This window comes from Drosophila sechellia, chromosome 2R (assembly GCF_004382195.2).
Source record: "Drosophila sechellia strain sech25 chromosome 2R, ASM438219v1, whole genome shotgun sequence".
Lineage (NCBI taxonomy): Eukaryota > Metazoa > Arthropoda > Insecta > Diptera > Drosophilidae > Drosophila > Drosophila sechellia.
The window spans coordinates 2,154,086-2,167,755 of NC_045950.1; the positions used below are offsets into that span (position 1 = coordinate 2,154,086).

Sequence of the window (13,670 nt, forward strand, 5' to 3'; positions counted from 1 at the left end):
GATACCCGTTACTCAGCTAGTGTGAATGCGAACGCGAAATTTCATTTTTCTGGGATATCGATAGATATTGGGAAATTAAATGACAAAAAATTTAAAAATTGTTCCAAAGTGTGAGCGTGAACGGTTCGGTGGAGTCGGCGTGCCATTTTTTTTAACATCGATAGACATTTAAGCGACTAATAAAAATATGAAAAAACATCCAACAATTTTTCAAAAATGTGGGCGGGGCATAGATAGAAATATAAATAGAAATTTACAAGACTATAAATTTACAAGACAAGAAATTTACAAGACTAATCAAAATGTGAACAAATACTAACACATTTTCCAAAAGTGAGGCCGTGGTTTATGGGTGTTAGAGTGGGCGTGGCAACATGTATCAACAAACTTTCGCTGCGTCTTTGTCTCTAAAATCTGTATTCTGAAACTCAACCTTCTTACTTGTATAGTTCCTGAGATCTCGACGTTCAAACGAGCAGACGGCATGGTCACATCGACTCGGCTATTGATCCTGATCAAGAATATACATATTTTACATAGTCGCTTCCTTCTGACTGTTACATACTTTTCATCTAGTATACCCTTACTCTACGAGTAAGGGGTATAATAACGAAACTATGATAACATTTTAATAATTTTTGATAATTGTCTTGACTGTTTCCATGAAAGATTTATAGTTAAAATACATACAGTATTATCAAAAACTAAGAAGAAACATTTTTCTCAATTTTTTCCGACTAACCCTTATGCCAGCTACATGCCAGTATGTATAATATAGTGGTTCGACGCAGCCTGCTCTGACTTTTGAAAAGTTATGTACATGTAGATATCAGCTTAAAAAAGACTATACTTCACATGGCCGCATGTGTCAACTCCACTGCGTTGCACACTTCAGACTAAAATCAATATATCATATGCAAGGGTTCAAAACAACGAATTCCTAACAAATGTATGTATAAAGTACTACACATCGAATGAACTGTCTTAAGGTCGTGTAAAATACCAAGGCCAATCTACGGCATAGAAAAAACGAAGTCAACTCATGGCTTTTTTGACACAGCCCGAACAAGAGATGCATTTCGACAAATAAATAAGATATCTGATGATTCGCTCGCAGCACCAAGTTACAATTTAATAGCCTCAAGCTATAGAGGAGGGATTCATTAACAATGAAGAAATAAATATTTGCTTCTTGTGATGCAATCTAACCAAAATACTTTATACGATTTGCAAAACAAGCATGTGGTTGCTAGACAGAAAAGGCGTTATGGTTGTTCAACTCACTAGAATCTCTGGCTATATCTCAGTTTTAAGAAATTTGTACTTTCCGAGATTTCGACTTTATACCAATCCTTTCAAGAATATCCTTGGTAGCCACATTTCCTAACGATTAAATACCATAAGGAATTGATTGAAATTAATGACTATCCGTTACTATACTCTCGGGGAGTGCGAAGTATTACAAATACAAATTTGTACAAATAATTGTCTGGAAACTAAATTAATAAAGCAAATCAAAACATCTTAAACTATTAGCAAAATGGACGAGAACATTTTGAAACAAACATGCGCAGCCTCGATTTTATATTCCCTCCAAGTTTCAGAGGTCCATACGGACGGACACGGCTAGATCGTTTTGACTAGTGATAACGAATTTATACGTATATTTTATAGGATCGGAAACGCTTTCTCCTACCTTTTAGATAATCAAAAAAATTCGTTAAAAAATATTTTTTTTGGGGAACTGTTCCAAATGAAAATGTCAGTATGCTGGACTATGTGCAACAAATAGTTATTTTGATGTCCTGAAAAAACGTTTTTCGTTTTTAATAATATGTAGATAATATTTCCCTATCCCTATTATAACTACTAGATTTGCGAGGTTTTTAAAAAGCAGGCTGAATTTCCTGATTTCGAGATGTTTTTCACAGATACAAATTTTCAGAACTGTAAAATAACAGTTTGTATCAAACAGCATACACACTAAATTGTTAACTTCGAAAATTTCCTAATAGTCTTAGGAGCTTTCAACGGTTTCGCTTTTGAACCATGCAATTTTAATATTGTACTAGCATTTTAGTATCTTTAGTATTGTGCTAATAACTCTGCTTACCGTTTTATTTAAATTTATTAGACTCCCTTAAGTATGATAACTACTCCCGAGGCATTACTCCCCCTTCAGTCAGCGCATTCCATTTAAATTGAAATGTTTTTTCTCATCATTTTGTAATTGTACCCGTTAGTCGTAATGTAAAAGGTGCTTTAAATAATGTAACAGATTGAGGGTAGCGTTTCCGACTCTATATAGTATATATAATCTTGACCATGATCAATAGTGGCGTGGTTCGGACCATGTCCGTTTGTCTGTACGTCCGTATGAACGTCGAGATCTTGGAAACTATGAAATCTAGAAAGCGTGCAAAACTGCCACGCACAAGTTTTTAAAAAATGTTAAAAACAAAAAAAAAAAAAGAGGTTTCTTCGTTTGCGGTTCCATAGTGACTTAAAATTTAATTTTTCCTATTTAGGCATGCGGCATACTCGTACTTTCACACCTAATTAATAGGTTTAAGCAACGGATTACATAATTTAAAATGTTTCTACAATGTGTATTTTTGATTACTAATACTGAAAGAAAAGACTTGAACTTTTAGAGCTCGATGCTTCCCTTTAAGGCACCAAAGTCAACAGTTGATATATTAATTAAAACCTGAAACGTCATATTTGAAATTTAAACCAACCAACCTTTAAACCAATTTATCAAATCGTTTAAAACATTGGTTCTGGCCAACGAATGCGGTCTTTTCTCTAGTCAGCATTCATATTTTTGACTTCTATAATAGGGTTAAGCTTCGTGCATACCCTCTCTTAGGAGGTTTATTCTGTCTTCCCGAGATCTAATCTCTACCCAGATATGCGGCGATGTTGATCGGCGATATGACATACATACGCCATTAAGGCTCTCCAACCAGCGTTGTTGATGACAGTTGCCAGCTAAATAAAAATGGATCCTACGAAAGATTAGGTTACAGAGCTTAACTCAGAGTTGTGTTCTGTCCGACTGCTGTTCTCAGGATTACGTAATCTATTATATATCAATTATAATATATTTACAAAAAAAAAGTATACTAAAACTTAAGTAGATATTAAGGAAGACCTGCTGAAAGCCCCAGCAGCTATAGCCGATAACTATTGTTACATAAGTTTAAAACCTTTGTATACAATGTAAAAATAAATAAATAATGAATGGGCGTGGTAACATCGGGAAACATCGGTCTATGTTTTTTGAATCTGCGTGCCTAATCTCAACTTTCTAGCTTCTCGACTTTTTCGAGACGTTCATAAGGACGGAGAGACAGACAGAGATGACAAGACCCTTTACGAGTAACGGTAAAAAAGGGGCAGAATTAAGAACGTTTAAAAAGATTTCGTCAATTTTTGAACGACTGGTTAGTCTTCCACCTGGAAGATTCTTTTTTCTTTTATTCCACTGTGGAGCCTTCTGGTAGACGAGTTACTGGACAGACTGACCCGCAGGGGTATACTTTGCCAAGGCTATGCTGACAATATATTTTCATTATAGCTAGAGGTAAATATGAGGAAACACTCTGCGATATCATTCAACTCGGCCTCAATATGACCAGCGAATGGTGCAAGGAGCCTAAATCCTAGCAAAACTGTTATTGTTCCTTTCACAAATAGGTACAAGCTACAGAGAATAAAGGCAATAACACTGTCAGAATGTCGCATAGAGGTCAGCAATGAAGTTAAGTATCTTGGGATAACCATTGACTCCAAACATAGCTTGAAAACTCAAGTCGATAACACAATTGATGAGTACACCAGAGCACTTTTCACGTGTAGAAACATTGCTGGTAAGTCGTGGGGAACGCACGCATAATAAGATGGCTGTACCTAATGGTAGTCAGTCCCATACTAACCTATGGGGCAATAGCCTGGGGTGATAGAGCACGCCTTAGCACCAGGAAGGCGAAACTCCATAAGCTACAGAGAATGGCCTGCGTATGCAGTGACAGGAGCAGGTACGCACCTGTCCCACTGCAGCCCTAGAAGTACTAATGGAGGTGACGCCGCTTCATATCTTTTTGAAAATAAAACGGAAAGCAACCCTAATAAGAATTGAGGGAGCAGGAAATGACTGCAACCTCACAAGTAAGGATGCTGAAAGCCTAAAAAGGGATATCCCCCTTTGATAATGCAACCAAGGGACGAGATGCCAGCTGAGCATAGGTTCGCTCAGAACTTCAGCACTCATCTCTGCACTAAAAACAGTTAGCCATCCCTGGGGAAAGTACGCCCTATGAAACCGTTAACAATAAAGTGGTATACAGACGGATCCCTCGCCGACGAGGGAAGTGGGCTGGGGGTTGTAGGCCCCAGGTCGAAATACCACGAATCAATGGGCAGATACACCTGCATTTTTCAAGCTGAAGTCTGTGATATTGGACGCTGTGCTGAGTTTAATCTGCAAACGAAATATCGTGGCAGGGACATTGTTATACTGTCTGATAGTCAAGCAGCCATAAAGGCGCTCAGGAAAGCTGAGATGTTGGTCACCATAGAGTGGTGAAGTCACTGAAGTCACGAGAGGAAGAAACACGTCTGTCCTTCTGGAAACACCTACCAGGACTTAGGCAGTCTAAGATTCTCCTCCGTGATTATAACCATAAAAGGTTCATGACCTTGGCATTGCAGACAGTGAACTCTGTAGCTTCTGCTGCATGGAGGAGGAGAACTCTGCGCATATTATATGTGATTACATGGCGCTGGCCATCAAGAGGAACAGACTCCTGGGCATGTACATATGTAGTCCCACGGGAAACAATTGCAGCCCTGAACCCCAATAAAATTCTGGCATTTACGCAGTGCATTGGACTTCAGGGGGATCTTTGAGTCATGAAGGGGTAGTACAATAGATCCGACTGGGTCGCAGTACACCTACAAACCCACTTAATAATAATAAATAATATTCCACTGTTCCAACAAAAAAGTTTAGCATACCTGATCTTAACCACATTTATATAATATGTTAAATCGCGTCGTCGAAATATCACTGGAGTATTACAGAAAAATTAGCTTCAACGCGTTTTTCTCGATATAGTTCTTTTGATATTAGTGACCAAGACTAAGCGTACACTTATGAACCGATCCCCCTCAATTTTTTCTGCTAAATGTAGTTTTCTTCACATAGGTTTAGCATAGGCCTCTAGAGGAGGGTATAAAGTATAAAATTATAGCCTACTTTAGCGGACCTTTTTTCAATCCCTTGTTCTTGGTCCTTGTTTTCAGCCTATGTAAATCACAAGAAAGCCCTATAGCGTAGAAAATGAGGAAAAAATACTAAACAAATCACGTCACCAAATTTCAATTTTAAAAATATTTCATGTTTTCTTTTACACAAGTGAAAACGTTATTGAAAATACGCAAATTTAAGGATTCTTGGTTGTCGTTTTATAAGTAACCGTCTTAAAAAAATAAACAAACTGGAACAAATAAATAAACTGGAATGATAAAGGCTTACTTAAAACATTTTTCACAAAACATGTAAGCATCGATGTTTCTATTAAATTTCAAAATACCGTTTAAGATACACAAATTACTATTTATCCAATTATTGCATTTAAAAACATAAAATTTTTCTTTAAAAGTATAATTTATAATAATAAATAATAATAGAATTAATATAATTTCAATGTCACCCCATAAATATTAGTAGTTTCTTATTAAGTTTTTCATAACCATTTCGTTTTTAGCTAACTATTCTTTGGAAATAATTGTTGAATTCAGTAACTGATAATATATACATAATAATATACTGAGATATGTGGCGATGGAATCCATCTATTATGGAACATATCAACCAGATGATGGATGCATTTTTGTGGAAATACGCTAAAAATTTATGCACATATTTAAGTATATAATCGCGTTATGGCCTAGTATCTTTATTTCTATTCCGCGGTCACACTGCCGCCATAACTTGTGTTTTATAAATATAAGCGCGCGCCGACAGCAGGTTAGATTTAAATAGCTAGAGACCGGAGACCATTACACCTTTTACAGTACTCCATAGAAAGAAGCGCGATGTCCGAGCTATCAAGTGAACTTCAAAAATTCTTTGCGTAAGTATAATAAGATGATATTGAATCGAGATGCAAGGATGAAAACATGTACACACACTTGCAAGCAAATATGTGTATGAAAAAACAAAGACCATGTTGATAAAAAACCACTTCGAAGAATCAGCTCGGCTGTCTGGCGAATTTGTTACTAAGGAGGCACGCAATATATGTATGCATAATTTACTCAAAGTGCACAATGGCAACAACTGTACATCTCAATACTTTGTTAATTTGCATTTGATCATGGTGGCGACATGTCTAGAATTTGATGCAAATGTTTTCTCTTGTCGCCTTTGTGTTCGAATATCGAGAATGGAAAGGCGAACCAGACATAACCACTAAATGATTATCCCATTAGCCGCAAAATGCTCTAGTTCTGGCTAGATAACACCACTTTTATCAGCGAGCACTCATATCTAATGGTCATAAACCGCAATCTCTTTTAAGCTTTGTGGACGGCAAAAAAGAAGATTACATCGGGGCCCTAAAAACCGTTGTGGGTATTCAGTCCGTTTCAGCCTGGCCCGAAAAGCGAGGCGAGATCGATCGTATGGTGGAATGGACCGCTGATCGGCTGAGGTCCCTGGGCACCGAGACAGAGCTGGCAGATGTGGGTCAGCAGACTTTGCCGAACGGCCAGATTATACCTCTACCAAAGGTTCTGCTGGGAACTTTGGGCAAAGACCCTTCTAAGAAGACCGTGTTGGTCTACGGTCATTTGGATGTGCAGCCCGCCCTGAAGGAAGATGGATGGAACACCAATCCCTTTGAGCTTACAGAGGTGGAAGGCAAGCTGTTTGGACGCGGAGCATCCGACGACAAGGGCCCTGTTCTGTGCTGGATCCACGCTATCGAAGCTTATCAGAAGCTTAACATTGCACTGCCTGTGAACGTTAAATTCGTATTTGAGGGAATGGAGGAAAGCGGCAGCGAAGGCCTCGATGACTTGTTATTGGAGCGTAAAGATAATTTCTTAGCGGATGTTGATTTTGTTTGCATATCCGATAACTACTGGCTTGGAAAAAAACGCCCTTGCCTGACATATGGGCTTCGCGGTTTGGCATACTTTCAAGTGGAGGTGGAATGCTCCAGCAAAGACTTGCATAGCGGAGTTTTTGGGGGCACAGTTCACGAAGCAATGCCGGATCTGTGTCATTTGCTGAGCATACTTGTCGATAAGGATACGAAAATCCTAGTTCCTGGTGTGGATCGCGACGTAAGCAGTGTATATCCCAGAACCTGGCTGCTTAACCTTAATTCGTTTCGCATTCTTACAGGTCGCACCCCAGATCAAGAACGAGCAATCTATATATGAGAACATAGACTTTGAAGTTTCTGAGTACAAGTTAGTTAATCTTATCCTCTAACTAAAGTCATAAATCTCTGAAACGCTCTAATCTTTTTAGGAAAGACATTGGTGTTGAACAGCTGCCGCATAATGGCGATAAAACAAGGTTACTTCAAGCCAGGTGGCGCTATCCCAGTCTTTCTGTTCACGGAATTGAAGGTGCATTTTATGAGCCAGGCGCAAAAACTGTCATTCCGAAGAAGGTTATTGGTAAGTTCTCTATTCGTCTTGTCCCCAACCAAGATCCAAAGCATATTGAGGAGTGTGTTGTAAAATACCTTAATGATAAATGGGCCGAGCGAGGATCGCCGAACAAAATGAAGGTTTGTATTTTGAAATGTTCAGCTATGCTATGTTCTACGTAATCCTTTTCTTTTAGGTTACAATGCTCTCAGCTGGCAAGCCCTGGACTGAGGACCCTAACCATCCTCATTATGAGGCTGCAAAAAGAGCTATAAAGCATGTTTTCAATGTGGAACCAGATATGACCCGCGAAGGGGGATCTATCCCAGTAACGTTAACATTGCAGGAAGCCACTGGTAAAAACGTTATCCTTGTGCCAGTGGGCGCATGTGACGACGGTGCCCATTCTCAAAATGAGAAAATCGATATCTACAATTACATCGAAGGCGTAAGATAGCACCATGTATATCACGGCTCATTTCTAAAATTCTACCATTTTTAGACTAAACTTCTTGGCGCCTATCTGCACGAAGTGGGAAAATTATAAAATCGAGAGGCGTTGAAACGATAAACATCACAATGGTGCACATATAAATATATCTATATATCCATTATATTTTGAGAAACTCCTATACATTATTTAGTAAACATTTGTTGATGCTATATTCAAATTTTTAAAATTTTCATTTTTAATTGAAAGGGTGTATTATATTTGATAAAACATAAACGAATAACTGAACGGATGTCCTTTCCCCATTGTGACGAACAAAACAAAATCTGCTGTGACTGATCATAAAAGAATTGAAAGATTTTAAATAACAATGGTTCTGGAGAACAAGCTATACAAGTGTATACTTATAAGAATATATATTTAGTACTAATGGGGCGGTGCCTAACACAAAAATAAAAATTATAGAAAAATTAAAAAAAAATAATAAAGAGCTTTTTCTATTTGATTTCTTGAAAACGAGTAGAGATTTATTATACCACTTATTCGTTCAGTAAAAGTGTATACTAGAAAAGTATGTAACAGGCAGAAGAAAGCGATTCCGACCATATAATGTATATATATTCTTGATCAGGATCAATAGCCGAGTCAAGCTAGTTATGTCTGTATGAACGCCTCGATCTCAGGAACTATAAATGATAAAATGTTGAGATTAAGCATTCAGCGTTCAAGCCCATAGACGCAGCGCAAGTTTGTTGACCCAAGTTGCCACGCCCACTCTAACGAATACAAACCGCCCAAAACTGCCACGTCCACTCGTTTGATTTTTTTTCTTATTTTTTAGTTTTACAGCGCCCACTCTAATGCCGTAAAACCGCCTAAAGCTGCCCACGATTTTAAATTTTGTTGGATATTTTTGCACAATTAAATTAGTCTTGTAACGTCATAAAAACCGCGCAAAACACCCACTCCCATATTTTTGAAAATTTTTGAATTTTTTTCGATATGCAAAAAAATTTTTGCCACTCCCACAAACCGCACAAAACTGTCACGCCCACTTTCGAAAAATGTGTTGACATTTTTTCACATCGATTTGCAAAAAAACTTTTTGCCACGCGCAGTCTAACGTCCACAAATTTGCACGCCCACATTTTTGAAAATTGTTTGGATATTCTTTCGTAATTTTTTTAGTCTTTTAAATATCTATAGATTTGCCAAAAAAACTGTTTGCCACACCCGCTTTAACGCCCTTAAACCGCCCAAAACGGCGACGACCACATTTTAGAAAAACTGTTGGATATTTTTTTATTACTTTATTAGTCATGTAAATTTCTCTCTTGTTTTATATCAAATCAGATGTTATTTACTAAGGAAAAAAATTATTTACTCAGTGGTCTATTTATGTTTATTCCACACCGCCGCAAGACCATTCTGCCAATTAGTTATATATAAAAAAATTATTTCTGACCTCATATTTGACAAACAAAATTTTACCGTCGGCAGCAAGAAATTTCGATTTGGCAATGGGTCGATAAGTAAGTGACCAAAAGTTATCGCGATGGCTTCCTTGTTGTGGTTGAAACGAAACAGTCAGGTAAAAATACTTATCAAATATAAAAGAATTCATTAATTAATTTAAAGGAGGGCCAAACATGTTGATTGTAAATAATGCTATTTAATATAATGAATCAAATGTTCAAAGTGCAGTGAAAAAGTTATTGCGAACATCGGAGCTAAAACTGTAAAAAAGATGGCAGCTCTATTGTCTGGCCTACTTGAAAGTTTAATGCACATTGCTTTAAAATTGCGATTAATTAGCATTGAAACGGACTGACGGACTGTGTCTTGTGTAAATAGACTTGGCTGTTGTCAAAATACATAGCTATTTTTAGTGGCGGAATTGATAATATCGTTAAATACAAGCATCTCTGTGTTACGTTTTCACAGTTTCACTTTTAACAGAATCTTAACGCCGTTACCTTAACGCATCCTAAAAATACCATATACTCTTTAATCTTAAAATGCGAAGCAGTCGGCGTAGTGGCGTTTTTAATGTCCAGGTCATGGCAACACAACCGCTATTCACCGATCAGTCTTTATTGGTTTTCAGAAATTAGTAAATTGGTTTATTGAAGGCTTCACTTGGCACGTATTCGCTTGGATTTCCTTACGCTCAAGCTGCTCAGTCTTCACGTTGTGTTATGCGACCAAAATAGATCGAAGTGCGTGTGTGTGTTGTTACCAAAGGAGTTGTGTTCTTTAAACTTCGAACGCCACCGACATCTTTATGTTTTTCATCTCGCCGAATTATAAATAGTTGTGTGTCGTTTGTTGGTGCCATAATGAATTCCACACAGGGCCATGGGAGGGAAAAAGTACGGGAGCTGGGAGAGGCATCAACGAAAAGCCAGCAAAGCGGAACTTTCAAAGTGCCGTTAAAGCTGTTCCCATCTGCTAAGCTTACACTTACACATTCACAGGCTTAACTTAAAAGGCGTAGTGCGCTGCTTAAATTATCGACTTTGACTGGTGTTTCAAAATATATGGATCTCATTGGGGATAGAGCGTTTCTGAAATTTTATGTTTTGTGTTCCGATTAAGATAAACCAAAAAATTACATGTCTGGCTCTTTAGATTCTAACCAAGTTAGACCAATTGAAACGTTTTTATTCCTTCTGGAGGTCAACCACTAACATATTACGGCTAAGAAGTGTGAATTGCATGAATAACTAAGTCCAATGCTTTTTATACAACAGGCTCAGTTTTCATGGATCGCAGTCTGGACTCTATTGGCAGCTGTTCACTGGATGTAGACGCCGACTCCTCCGATATATCAGGTAAATATTTATGTGTAGATATAGATATAACCAACTTCAATCGCCTTGCAACCCATCTGTGGATTACCTCGGGCTGACTTCCCCGAATTACAGATACCAGTGGGAGCCTGAACTTCCCAACGCCGCTGTCAGTAAGGGACATAACACGCGAATTCACTGCCAACCTTCGGGAGCGCTGTGTTCCTAACTTGCCTCCCCAGCCTCAGCACAAAACCCCTGCCTACGTCGAATCCAGGTCGACTGAGCTGGAGCACATGGTGCTGTCACCTGCAATTGTGGAGTGCGAGCAAGAGCCGAGCTCCAATGATTTTGACGAGACTTCTGCAGGAAATTCACAGGAGGAAGCTCCCGAAAAGAAGCCCAGCTATTTAAACCTGGCTTGCTGCGTCAACGGTTATTCCAACCTTACCACCTACGACTCCAAGATTCGGCAGGACATAAACAAGTCACGTGAGGTTTCCCCGATTCGTCCCTCCACCAGCAGTCTACAGTACTGCAAACGCAACCACTTTCTAGCGACTCCAACTCTGCACAGCATGCCTTCTCCGGCCACCAAGTGCAAACCCATCGAGCCTAACAACAACAGCAACGACAGTAGCGGGAATTTCAATTCGGGTTCTGGTCACAGCAATGGAAATGGCAGTTTCATCAAGCAACGGGTGGAGCGACTTTACGGGCCGGGTGCATTAGCACAGGGTTTCTACAGCCCCAAAAAGCACGGTCAGTCACCATCGAATGCTGCAGGGCGATCGGAAAGGGGTCATGTGGAGATCGACTCTCTACAAGGCTCCGAACTGGCTCGGAAATTCAAGCAGCTCTCCCCCAGTAAAGACTACGGAGAGTTCCGAAAAAAACTGCAAAAGAAATGCTCTCAGAGTACAACGGCGAGGATAGACGAGTCGTTGCATTCTCCAGGGCTAAATGGAGATCTGGACCTGCCCGTTTTTAGGCACCTCAGTCAAGAGTTCCGCGCCCAGTTGCCTACTGTGTCACCAAAAAGGAGTGCTCCTCGATCTTGCATGGCTCCTGACGTACTGCTTGTAGATAACGAGTCAAGTCCAGACCATGGTCCCACGGACGAAGTAGACCACGAATCCACAAAAATGGCCAAACTAGCCTCAGAGGAATACATCAGTACTTCCAATATTTCTGTTGAAGCTGTTGTTAAGGACGGAAATTTCTTTCTGAAAATACTAAAAGAGGAACAAGCCCGTCTGTTGGTGCTAGCCGCTCTTGCTGAAAAATATGCAGACGCCTTGTCGGTAAGTGACCTAAATAGTGATTAAAATCTCAATTGCTTCTATTATTATTTTCGACATTGAACTCTACAGACAAATCCAGATATCTCCGAAGATACCTTTGGGCTACTGCGATCAGCGTCGGGTAAGGCCCGTCTCTTGGTATCGCAGAAAATGAAACAATTCGAGGGTAGGCGTAATGCAAAGTATCGTACCACTTGTTACTTACGTTATTATATTTTAGGTCTTTGCCACAATAATCTCAATCGCTCACCAGAGGATAAGTTTCCAACAACTCTGGATGACTTACAAGGATTCTGGGACATGGTTTATTTGCAAGTGGAGCACGTGGATTCTATTTTTGCTGATATAGAGCAACTCAAAAGTAACGACTGGAAGGCAAAAACACAGTCCGTGGCTGACCAACCCGATTTGGGCACCATACCAACTAAGATTAAGGCAACAAAGTCGTCGAAAGTCGGTGTTTCGCAAGTGAAACCAGTCGGAAAGGCATCCAGCGTTCGTGTGAATGGCTCGGCACCTCCCCCACCTAACTCGGCAGCAGCTTTAAAGAGGGAGGCCCAGAGAAAACTGCTTCTAGAGATGAAACGTCAGCGTCGCGAGGCTATGACCGCAGCGGCCAAATTGAATCCCTTAGATGGTGATGGCGCCTCCGACGTACCGGGAATAATTGGCGATAGTTGTGCTAATCCTAGCGTTAGCAACGGAAGTTAAATAATGCTCACTGCAAATAGCACTCATGCTTTCTATTTATACATATATTTTTAACTAACACACGTGTACCCCACAAAGGCATGCTTAAATTTATAGATATTTCTAGTTGAATTAATCATTTACTAGTCCCAACTAAAATTATTGTGTTGGAGCTCCTTACTGAAATCTGTCACAAGGTCAAACATCTAGGAGATAACGAAGTATTGTCAACAATCGCGACTTACCTAAAGTTGTTCATAAATATTGCCTTATCCGCGAAAGATTTCGCTAATTAATCAATTTGCTGTGCACATTATGTAATTGAAAATTATAATTACTTGATTACATATAAAAAAGACATTTAATCACGTTTAACATTATTTAAGTATATTAAAAACCAACAAAATCTTTGTATAACATAATTTAATGTTTTATAATTATTTTTGAGAAATTTAAATTATACAACTCTTGGAATATCATTTCTATTAATAGGCAAAATATTTTTATACAACTGCAAATAAAATAACTCACACATTTAATTTAAAAAAAGTTAGTGCTATACTTTTCCTTAGCAAATCACTGTGGTCGGCAATCCGCGTAGTGACGAAGCACAGGAGGACGTGCGAAGGCGACTACTATATATGTACGAAGAAATTAAAATCGCTGTGGTTGTTCGATAATAACGGTAATGATACTCTAACTGAAAGGTAATCCAAAATCTAATGGGATTGCATACCAAACATTGATAGGAAAGAGAAA

General features: G+C 38.9%; 2 protein-coding genes across 5 annotated transcripts; both read left to right on the forward strand.

Moving 5' to 3' along the window:
* The first annotated feature begins 6,019 nt into the window (after window positions 1-6,019).
* On the forward strand, window positions 6,020-8,345 carry LOC6619122 (cytosolic non-specific dipeptidase). The gene is made up of 7 exons (XM_002043326.2): window positions 6,020-6,037; window positions 6,085-6,143; window positions 6,591-7,359; window positions 7,421-7,488; window positions 7,550-7,814; window positions 7,871-8,122; window positions 8,177-8,345. The coding sequence occupies exons 2-7, from the start codon at window positions 6,106-6,108 to the stop codon at window positions 8,219-8,221; spliced, it is 1,437 nt and encodes a 478-aa protein (XP_002043362.1). The 5' UTR covers window positions 6,020-6,037; window positions 6,085-6,105; the 3' UTR covers window positions 8,222-8,345.
* Window positions 8,346-10,165: 1,820 nt separating this feature from the next.
* On the forward strand, window positions 10,166-13,333 carry LOC6619123. 4 transcript variants are annotated; one of them, XM_032714619.1, is made up of 5 exons: window positions 10,166-10,182; window positions 10,879-10,959; window positions 11,053-12,221; window positions 12,291-12,387; window positions 12,442-13,333. In XM_032714619.1, the coding sequence occupies exons 2-5, from the start codon at window positions 10,890-10,892 to the stop codon at window positions 12,930-12,932; spliced, it is 1,827 nt and encodes a 608-aa protein (XP_032570510.1). In that variant the 5' UTR covers window positions 10,166-10,182; window positions 10,879-10,889; the 3' UTR covers window positions 12,933-13,333. The 4 variants fall into 4 exon arrangements, with proteins under 4 accessions (XP_032570510.1, XP_032570509.1, XP_032570508.1 ...); XM_032714618.1 differs by having other exon boundaries at window positions 10,167-10,497; XM_032714617.1 differs by having other exon boundaries at window positions 10,167-10,344.
* Window positions 13,334-13,670: the final 337 nt, after the last annotated feature.